Here is an 11,153-nt window from a genome sequence, read left to right as displayed (position 1 = left end):
CCTTGAAAGTCAGCCTGCATGTCGTTGATTCAGTTCAGAGTAGTGGTGAATGAAGTTATCCACAATGGTTCAGGAGCCTGATGGTTGTAGCGTGATAACTGCTCTTGAACCTGGTGTTGAGGGACAAAGATTCTATACATCCTGCTCGGAACTAGTAGCGAGAAGAGGGTAGGATATGGCTGGTGGGAATCTTTGATGGGGAAACCGCTTTCTTTTAGCACCTTCTCCGTGTAAAAATGACAAAATGCTCCATGTACAAAATTCGAAGCGCAAAATATTTATCCCAGTTTATGACCTCCCTGGCTGCAGTAAAAGAGGTGGTTAAAATTCGAGTATTAAGAGTTGGCGGAAGTGTTCGGTTTAGGGGCGGCACCAGGCGAGGCGCGGACTCTAGACTACAGTAGGAAACGAGGCAGAATAGGAACATGACGGTTGCCAGACAGAGTCGATTCTCTGCACCTTTGCCGTTTTAAATAAACCGCCCATATCTCTAAGAAGAGCGTTTGCAGGATTGCCTGCAGTGGCCTCAAGCGCTGGATTTAAGAGATTGAAAAAAATTTGGATTTGTGCGTGGAAGTTGTGTCACCGCAGCCCCGGGCTTAGGTGAGCGCTGCAGCTGGAAGGTTACTGGGGAACCAAGGCACTAGGCTGATCGACGCGACGGGAACACAGTGCAAGCAGCGATGGGGCTCCCGACGCTCGAATTCACCGACTGCTCGCTGGACAGCCCGGACTTCAGGGATCGGCTCAAAGCACACGAGATTGAGCTGGAGCGCACCAACAAGTTCATCAAGGAGCTCATTAAAGACGGCATCATGCTGATTAACGCGCTGAAAAGTGAGTAGATGTTTCTTTTAAAAAATAAACTTTGGAGTTGGAGGCTGTGGGGGAAAAAATTGAATGAACAGGAAAGGGCTCCCCTGGTGGCTCGGGCTTCGCAAAAGAGTTTGTAGCGATGTACTTTTTGTTCAGCTGTCGAGATTTGAGAAGCATTTTATTAGAGAAATTTAAAAAAAAATTGGCTGGCGGATTTAGACTCGAACAAAATATGTGATAAACTTCATCTTGTTTGAATAATTGGAAATAGCATTCACCGGAAATTCCTTTGTAGACACGAGGAAGATAAATTGTTAAATTAGGAACACTTAATAACGATGAAACTCGATGATGGATTACAGTAAGGCAACGAAAGGAGAAGAGTATAGATAGCCAGATAAAATTGGAAGCAAGCTAGTGTTCTCACGAAGGGAGGCTCCAATATTCGGGGCGCATACTGGACGCGATATAATATAGCCCTTTAATCAGTGGTGGGGAAAATACTGTTGTACTTAATGAAAATCAGTCCTAGAAGTTCAGGAATAGCGATACAGTATTTTAAAGAAGTGATTTAAAGTGTTTTTATTGATAGTTTATCAGTGTAATATATATTTCCCTGGAGATTGCATTCGTCTGGAACGAGAGATCATCATTAATTTGTATCATCTTCGGTGAAATTGTTACCTTTGTAAAATTAGATTTGACATGGATGGCTGGGATTTATGCCAGCGTTTCAGACATTTGTCTAGTGTCAAATGTACATGGTTCAGATCTGCCAGCACCCAAAATTTGATCTGCAACGTTGAGCGAATGGTCTGACTCCTTAACAAGAATCACATCTTGGTGATCTGAGACAGGTATTAAAGGATATTAACGTATTGTATATAGCACTTGCCAGTTTCATTTTCAAGTGCTTAATATGCTTGCAAACTATTTGGTCCCTCAATTATTTGGCTTTTCTGCTTCTGGACAGTAGTGGAAAATGCTACCCTCTTTGCTCATCCACATTTTGAACCATGATGAAAGATCATCAGTCTTCACTGTGGAAGACACTAACAGTATGCCTGATGTTGTAGTGTGTGAAGGAAGAGAAGTGAGTGCAGTTACTACTACAAGAGAGAAGGTGCTCAAAAACCTAAAAGACCTAAAGGTACATTAGTCACCCGGACCAGATGAACTGCACCCTAGAGTTCTGAAAGAGGTGGTGTTAGAGATTGTGGTGGCATTAAAAATGATCTTTCAAAAGTTATTGTACTCTGGTGTGGTGCCAGAAGACTGGAAAATTGCAAGTGCCACTCCACTCTTTAAGAAAGGAGGAAGGCAGCAGAAATGAAATTATAAACCAGTTAGCCTGACCTCTGATTGGGAAGATGTTAGAGTCAATTGTTAAGGATGAGGTGATGGAGTACTTGGTGACAGAGGACAAGATGGTACAAAGTCAGCATGGATTCCTTCAGGGGAAATCCTGCCTGAGGACAATACAAGTAGAATAGATAAAGGAGTTGCAGTGTATATTTGGATTTTCGGAAGGCTTTTGATAAGGTGCCACATCGGAGGCTGCTTAGCAAGATAAGAGCCCATGGTATTTCAGGTAAGTTACTAACATGGTTAGAGCATTGGATGATTGGTAGGAGGCACTGAATGGGAATAAAAGGATCCATTTCTGGTTGGCTGTCAGTGACTACTAGTGTTCCGCAGGGGTCGGTTTTGGGACCGCTTCTTTTTATGCTGTATATCAATGATTTAGGTGATGGAATAGATGGCTTTGTTGCCAAGTTTGCAGATGATACGAAGATTGGTGGAGTGGTAGGTAGTGTTGAGGAAACAGCTAGGATGCAGGAGGACTTGGATAGATTAGGGGAATAGGCAATAATGCGGTAAATGAAATACAGTGTAGGAAAATGCATGGTCATGCACTTTGGTAGTAGAAATAAATGTGCAGACTATTTTCTAAATGCAGAGAATATCCAAAAATCTGGGATGCAAAGGGACTTTCGAGTGTGTCCTTGTGCAGAACACCCTAAAGGTTAACTTACAGGTTGAGTTGGTTGTGAGGAAGGCAAATGCCATGTAAGCATTCCTTTCAAGAGGTCAAGATACAAGAGCAAAGATGTGATGCTGAGGCTTTATAAGGCACTGATGAGGCCTCTCCTTGAGTATTGTGAGCAGTTTTGGGCTCCTCATCTAAGAAAAGATGTGCTGGCAGTGGAGAGGGTCCAGAGGAGGTTCACGAGGATGATCCCAGGAATGAAAGGGTTATCATACAAGAAACATTTTGTGGCTCTGGGTCTGTACTCGCTGGAAGTTAGAAGGATGAGGTGGCAGGGGATCTCATTGAAACCTTTTGAATGTTGAAAGGCCTAGACAGAGTAGATGTAGAAAGGATGTTTCCCATGGTGGAGGAGTCTAGGACAAGAGGGCACACCCACAGGATAGAGGGGCCCCCTTTCAAAACAGAGATGCGGAGAAATTTCTTTAACCAAAGGGTGGTGAATTTGTGAAATTTGTTGCCACGTGCTGCTGTGGAGGCGAGGCCGTTGGATTATTTAAGGCAGAGATGGATAGGTTCTTGATTGGACATGGCATCAAAGGTTACAGGGAGGCCGAGAACTGGGGTTGAGGAGGAGAGAAAAAGGATCAGCCATGATTGAATGGCGGAGCAGACTTGATGGGCCAGATGGCCTAATTCTGCTCCAATGTCTTATGGTCTTATGGAAAGGTGCATCAAATAAAATCAGAGGATGAAGTGGAGAAAGGAGAAAAAAGCAGAGTAGAAATTGGAGATAGATTTTCAGATAGTTGGAAGGAGTCAAATGGCATATCACTTAAATATTTTGAATTCCTAAATCTAAACTCCAGTGGGCCTTTTTTTTTTTGGAACCTAGTTGTCTTTCCACTTGGAAATTCGGCCCTCCATCTTTGGTGCATACTGTAGACTTCAGTATTACCAAACCAATACTGGAATAGGGATCTCTTTTTTATTGTTGAGGTTTCAGCCTTAATTTACGTTTATGAAGTGAACTGTGGGAGATCAAGCAGGCATCACAAAGTAGCTTGCCAAACTGAAGCTGGAAAACTAGGCTTGAGCTGGCATCTTCAGGTGAATGTCCCTGGACGCAGCAGCAGTTTATATCATAGTTCTGGATCTACAGGTTCAAAAGCAATTGAACACTTGCCTTCATTCTCCAATCATCAAAGAAACTGCGTTGTGCAAGTTCTGAGCAATTCCTTCCCAGGTTAGAAGTGGGTATTTTAACAAAAGTATAATCGTGGAGAAAGTTCAATAGAATGCACAACAGTGGTCTGACAGACATTGCAGAGGCTGCAAAGGCTGGAACAGCCATCCATTGTTCATCTTTTCAAATCTCCTTGGGCTATCATCTTTCTTGGCCTCTGTTAATTAGAAACTACCTCCTGCCGAGATTCAAAGTCAGACATTAAAGCTGAGTCAAACACACTCCTGGCTATTGTGAGAGGAAATTAGATATGGAATAACTCCGAAATTATGTGTGAAACAAAACTGTGCTAGAGCCAAAGTCAAATCGCTTAAATAGATAGAACAGGATAATTCCTGCAATGGTATTACACTGTTACCGAGCCCCATAAACTCAAGAGATTCAGCAGATGCTGGAAATCCGGAGTAACACATTGCAGGAGGGGTGTGATTGGCAACTAAATATTCCTGGATTTCGTTGCTTCAGGTGTGATAGAATCGGAGGGGCAAGAGGGGGATGTGTTGTATTGCTTGTCAGAGAAAATATAACAATGGTACTTTGGCAGGATAGATTAGAGGACTCGTCTAGGGAGGCTATTTGGGTGGAATTGAGGAATGGGAAAGATGTAGTAATGCTTACATAGATGTATTATAGACCACCTAATGGGGAGCGAGAATTTGAGGAGCAAATTTGTAAGGAGATAGCAGATATTTGTAGTAAGCACAAGGTTGTGATTGTGGGAGATTTTAATTTTCCACACATAGACTGGGAAGCCCATTCTGTAAAAGGGCTAGATGGGTTAGAGTTTGTAAAATGTGTGCAAGATAGTTTTTTTGCAGCAATACATAGAGGTACCAACTAGAGAAGGGGCAGTGTTGGATCTCCTGTTAGGGAATGAGATAGGGCAGGTGACAGAGATATGTGTTGGGGAGCACTTTGGGCCCAGTGATCACAATGCCATTAATTTCAGTATAATTATGGAGAAGGATAGGACTGGACCCAGGGTTGAGACTTTTGTTTGGAGAATGGCTAACTTTGAGGAGATGAGAAAGGATTTAGAAAGAGTGGATTGGGACAATTTGTTTTATGGGAGGGATGTAATAGAGAAATGGAGGTCATTTAAAGGTGAAATTTTGAGGGTACAGGACCTTTAGGTTCCTGTTAGGTTGGAAGGAAAGGTTAAAAGTTTGAGAGAGCCATGGTTTTCAAGGGATATTGGAAACTTGGTTCGGAAGAAGAGAGGGATCTACAATAAATATAGCCAGCTTGGAGTAAGTGAGGTGCTGGAGGAATATAAAAAATGTAAAAAGGATCTTAAGAAAGAAATTAGAAAAGCTTAAAGAAGATGTGAGGTTGCTTTGGCAAGTAAGGTGAAAATAAATCCAAAGGGTTTCTACAGTTATATTAATAGCAAAAGGATAGTGAGGGTTAAAATTGGTCCCCTAGAGAATCAGAGTGGATGGCTATGTGCGTAGCCAAAAGAGATGGGGGAGATTTTGAACAATTTTTTTTCTTCGGTATTCACTAAGGAGAAGGATGTTGAATTGTGTAAGGTAAGGGAAACAAGAAGGGTAGTTATGGAAAGTATGATGATTAAAGAAGAGGAAGTACTGGCGCTTTTAAGGAATATAATAGTGGATAAGTCTCCGGGTCCTGACAGGATATTCCCTAGGACCTTGAGGGAAGTTAGTGTGGAAATAGCAGGGGCTCTGACAGAAATATTTCAAATGTCATTAGAAACGGGGATGGTGCTGGAGGATTGGCGTATTGCTCATGTTGTTCCATTGTTTAAAAAGGGTTCTAAGAGTAAACCTAGCAATTATTGGCCTGTGAGTTTGACGTCAGTGGTGGGTAAATTGATGGATGTATTCTTAGAGATGGTATATATAATTATCTGGATAGACAGGGTCTGATTAGGAACAGTCAACATGGATTTGTCCGTAGAAGGTCATGTTTGACAAATCTTACTGAATTTTTTGAAGAGGTTACTCGGAAAGTTGACGAGGGTAAAGCAGTGGATGTTGTCTTTCTGGATTTCAGTAAGGCCTTTGACAAGGATCCACACGGAAGGTTAGTTAGGAAGGTTCAATCATTAGGTATTAATATCGAAGTAGTAAAATGGATTCAGCAGTGGCTGGATGGGAGACGCCAGAGAACAGTGGTGGATAATTGTTTGTCAGGCTGGAGGCCGGTGTCTAGTGGTGTGCCTCAGGGATCTGTAAGTGGGTCCAATGTTGTTTGTCATATATATTAATGATCTGGATGATGGGTGGTAAATTGGATTAGTAAGTATGCAGATGATACTAAGATAGGTGGAGTTGTGGATAATGAAGTAGGTTTTCAAAGCTTGCAGAGAGATTTAGGCCATTTAGAAGAGTGGGCTGAAAGATGGCAGATGGAGTTTAATGCTGCTAAATGTGAGGTGCTGCATTTTGGTAGGACTATTCAAAATAGGACATACATGGCAAATGGTAGGGCATTGAAGAATGCAGTAGAACAGAGGGATCTAGGAATAATGGTGCATAGTTCTCTGAAGGTGGAATCTCATGTGGATAGGGTGGTGAAGAAAGCTTTTGGTATGCTGGTCTTTATAGATCAGAGCATTGAGTGTAGGAGTTGGGATGTAATGTTGAAATTGCACAAGGCATTGGTAAGGCCAAATTTGGAGTATTGTGTACAGTTCTGGTCACCGAATTATAGGAAAGATGTCAACAAGATTGAGAGAGTTCGAGGAGATTTAATAGAATGTTGCCTGGGTTTCATCTCCTAAGTTACAGAGAAAGGTTGAACAAGTTGGGTCTTTATTCTTTGGCGCATAGAAGGTTGAGCGGGGACTTGATAGAGGCATTTAAAATTATGAGGGGGATAGATAGAGTTGACGTGGATAGGCTTTTTCCACTGAAAGTGGGGGAGAATGAAACAAGAGGACATGAGTTGAGAGTTAAAGGGCAAAAGTTTAGGGGTAACATGAGGGGGAACTTCTTTACTCAGAGAGTGGTAGCTGTGTGGAGCGAGCTTCCAGCAGAAGCGGTTGAGACAGGTTCGATGTTGACGTTTAAAGTTAAATTGGAGAACTATATGGACAGGAAAGGAATGGAGGGTTATGGGATGAGTGCAGGTCGGTGGGACTAGGTGAAAGTAAGAGTTCGGCACGGACTAGAAGGGCCGAGATAGCCTGTTTCCGTGCTGTAATTGTTATATGGTTATAAAAAATGCTGGAGGAACTCAGCAGGTCAGGCAGCATGGAAAAGATTAAACATTTGACGTTTTGAACTGAGGCTTTTCATTCAGGGCATGAATCCTGATGAAGTCTGCCTGAAATGCTCACTATTTATTTCTTTCACTCGACGCTGCCTGATCTGCTGAGTTCCTCCAGGATTTTGTATGTGTTACCTAGGTCCATTGTTAAAGTCGAATCTGAATAAAACTCAGGAGACCAGCTTCTTATAGTTACAACAGATTATTGCACACCCTCCTGCAGGAGTTTGAGACCCAGTTGTCGAAGGGAAGGCACGCAAGTACTGCCACCATCCGACAAGTGTGCCCATGCTCTCCGGTTACAGCCGTATATTTATACATAGTAAGCCCCATACATTACTGTTGCAAGATGTCATTTGAACTGGTACGCCCACCAAGTCTGTTGGTGCAAAACTTAATTACTTAGATAAGAGGGTCTGCTAGATCAAGGCTTAATGACAGATGGATGTGCTGTCCAGTCCTTATCAGTTATTCCCTTTGCTAGGCCCTGACTTAATTACAGATGGATGTTCATTCCTGTCTTTATCGGTGAGTCCTCCTTCCCCTACTCAAATGAGCGTACAATGTACAATGTTTTCAAACTCTCAATGTCTCTCTGCAAACCAAGGAGAACTGCTAATGAGCTTGTTTTAGCTAACTGCTGAAGGCAGAGTTTACTTCAGTTCAAAAATTCCTATTCAGTCCCAATTATTCTTTTAGCCAGAGGTTACATAGGTTCAAAATGATTTTTTAAAATCCCTAATTCCTCACCATAGCAATGATTTTAGAATGATATTGACAAAAATGCATTATCAGATTTTCAGAGTGATGTAAGCAACAATTGCTAAATTTGAGGTGATCCTTTTTGGTCGGAATATGAACATCAGGTTTATCTTAGAGTGAAGCAGGAAATAATATTATAGAAGATCAAAATGATATGGAGATACGGACAACACAGGTGAGCAAAGCATTGGACTTCATTTTAGGAATATAATTATAAAGCTACAAAGTTAGATTAAACTTGTTAACTGCGCATTTCTGATTCAATCCAATAGTTCTGGTCCCTGTTGGGAAAACGTATATGAAGGCACTGGAGGAGGTACATAAAATATTTACAAATACTATTTGCTTTCAAGGATGACTGATTAAGGATGAGATTCTATACCATAGAAAAGAAATGGCTAAATAGTGATTTAGCAGAGGTCATGAATGTTACACATGCATTCAAAAGGGTTTATGCACCTTTGAATTCCCTCCTGTAGTGAGGATATTTTCACATGGTGAAGCCCAGAACTAGAGGCAATGACATAAGATGGACTTGGACTAATAAATAAGTAGATTGGTTTATTTATCTATTTATTATTATTTTTTTTCCTTCTCTATTATATATTGCATTGAACTGCTGCTGCTAAGTTAACAAAATTTCACGTCATATGCCGATGATAACAAACCTGATTCTGGACTACAAGAAGTTGTTTCTGCTGAATTATGCAATCAGGAGTTGCAAGAAGTACAAAAAAATCACATAGCTTACCCACACATGCATGCAAAGAACTGCCAGATGATCGCATGAGGAAAAGACTTGAAATATGTGTTGATAGGATGAGTTTAAACAATGCTGGAGGAGGAGACTCGTGAAGCTGGTGTGCACCCCATGTCTGTGTGCCTAGTTCCTGTGCCATAGTCTTTGTAATTCCATTTTGTTTGCATCTGCTATATTATTTTTAAGATAATGCATCTCTGTTTCTCCTAAAGTGTATGCTATTGTGAGAAGGAATTTACATTTTTGTGGTGTTCTTTTTGCAATTTTAGGATGAGCACAATCCTTTGAAGCATCAAATACTTCTAAGTGTGGTCATTATGCAGCCAAGAGAAACGTGGAAGTGAGTTTGGGCACAACATGAGCCCCAAATCCTCAATAAGATAAAAAGGCCAAGATAATCAATTTTAGCTGTGCTTGTGAAGCAAGTATTGTTTGTTCCTCGTTCTATTTCTGAATTGTGCCAAAGTCGCCTTCACATCAATCTGATATGTGAGATTGTGCTGTGGTTTATTGAGCTGCTTAAAAGATGGCAGCATCAGCAGGGCAGCAATCCTTGAGTGATGTTCTTGTGTGAGCCTGAATTAAACACACTGCTCTGGAGTTAAGCTTGGAATTGTAAGCTTATGAATCAGATACCAACACTGATAATTGTGCATTTCTTTATCTCATTGCGAAGTTTTGAAGGATTATAAATGAACCATATTTATAAAATGGCACTGCATTTACTGCCCTGGGTTTTGTTGCGGTAGAAAAAATGAATTTATTAACTTTAGATATGCCTTCAACAGCCGTGGTGAAAAACTTCATTTGCCTCTGTAGAATGTAGTATGAGAAAAGTCAGCATTAGTTGTTTCAACTGGCATCATTCGTGTGTTGTTTTGTCCCTGTCCTGTGGGCTGCCAGGATCATCTTAACCATAGAGAAGAGTTGCAGTGCTTGAATTGCACAAGTTTATGAAAGCACCATTGTTTGTAGTTAATAATGTGGAATTCTTTTCCTCAATGTAGAAGGTTTTGATTCCACTTTGGCTTCAAGCAATTCTCTTTTTATTGAAAATAGGTTGTTTAAAAATAAACCTGTGGGATCTTTTTAGTTTCTTATCATTATGTTGGATAATACATTTTGAGTTTATTTTTGAGTAGTTCAAATCTAATAAAAAGGCTCTGACTTAATCAGGATAAATTATCATTGAATAAAATATCATTGTCGGATCCAAAAATCTATATTTAATGGAATATTTGTCTTTAAATCTGGAGAAATAGACTATAAAGGGGCAAACTTTATTAGCAGCTGTACAAGTCTTGGTTGAGCACATCTGGAGAACTTTTGCCTGTAGATCAGTTTCACAAAGGTGAAATTGCCCTTGATAGGAGGGGAACACTAGTTCACTAAAATATCATCAGGATTCTTAGGATCATAATTTATGATAATATTTAAGCCGCTATTCCCAGTAATATCTAAGATTAAAATATCATGTTTAGAGACACAAATAAGAAAAAATCCGCAGATGCTGGAAATCTGAGCAACACACACAAAATGCTGAAGGAACTCGGTAGACTTTGATTGTCCTGCTGAGGGGTTTTGGCCCAAAACGTCAATTATAACTTTTAGAGAGTTTTTAAGGTTTCCTAAGCAACTGCTAGTCTGGATGGAGAGAAACTATTTTCCATTTAGTTGAGTCTGGCGTGAGGGGATATCACATTAAAATAGGTGTCAGGAGAAAACTTGGGGAATGTTTCTCTGTACAAAGAATGTTTAAAAAATGTGAAAATACCTACTGCAAAAGCAATAGATGCCTATTCTGTCAATTAATCTATCATCTGAGGTAGAGTGGTATTTGGGAGAGATGGAATACTGTGTCAAGAAGTGTTTGGTGATGCACTTTGGTAGAAGAAATAAAAGCGTAGACCATTTTCTAAATTGAGAGAAAATACAAAAATCCAAGATGCAGAGAGTCTTGGGAGACTTCGTGCAGAATTCCCTGAAGGTTAATTTGCAGATTGAGTTGGTGGTGAGGAAGGCAATGATAGCATTTATTTCAAGAGGCCTACAGTATAAAAGCAAGGATGTAAAGTTGCGGCCTTGTGGTCTTAAGTATGAGACTTTCTGGCTGTTTTAGCTCCACTACTGTACATCAAGACCATAAGACATACAAACAGAGTTAGGCCGTTTGGTACATCAAGTTTGCCATTTGATCATGGCTGATTTATTATCCCTCTCAACCCCATTCCCCTGCACCCTTTGATGCCTTTGCTAATTAAGAACCTATCAAGCTCTGCTTTAAATTTACCCAATGACTTGGCCTCTACAACCAAACATGGCAATTAATTCCACAGATTCAC

At 40.6% G+C, this 11,153-nt stretch overlaps 1 protein-coding gene across 3 annotated transcripts in view; it reads left to right on the top strand.

Moving 5' to 3' along the window:
- Positions 1–424: 424 nt before the first annotated feature.
- arhgap42a (Rho GTPase activating protein 42a) overlaps positions 425–11,153 on the top strand; it is a 307,232-nt gene continuing 296,503 nt past the window's right edge. For all 3 annotated transcript variants that reach the window (XM_063053810.1, XM_063053809.1, XM_063053808.1), the window contains exon 1: positions 425–837. In XM_063053810.1, the coding sequence (XP_062909880.1) occupies positions 684–837 (154 nt within the window). In that variant the 5' untranslated portion in view covers positions 425–683. The remainder of the gene's footprint in view (positions 838–11,153) is intronic.

Source organism: Mobula hypostoma, chromosome 7 (assembly GCF_963921235.1).
Source record: "Mobula hypostoma chromosome 7, sMobHyp1.1, whole genome shotgun sequence".
Taxonomy (NCBI): Eukaryota; Metazoa; Chordata; class Chondrichthyes; order Myliobatiformes; family Myliobatidae; genus Mobula; species Mobula hypostoma.
The sequence above is the reverse complement of the archived record's forward strand: the minus strand, read 5'-3'. Positions and strand labels throughout refer to the sequence as shown.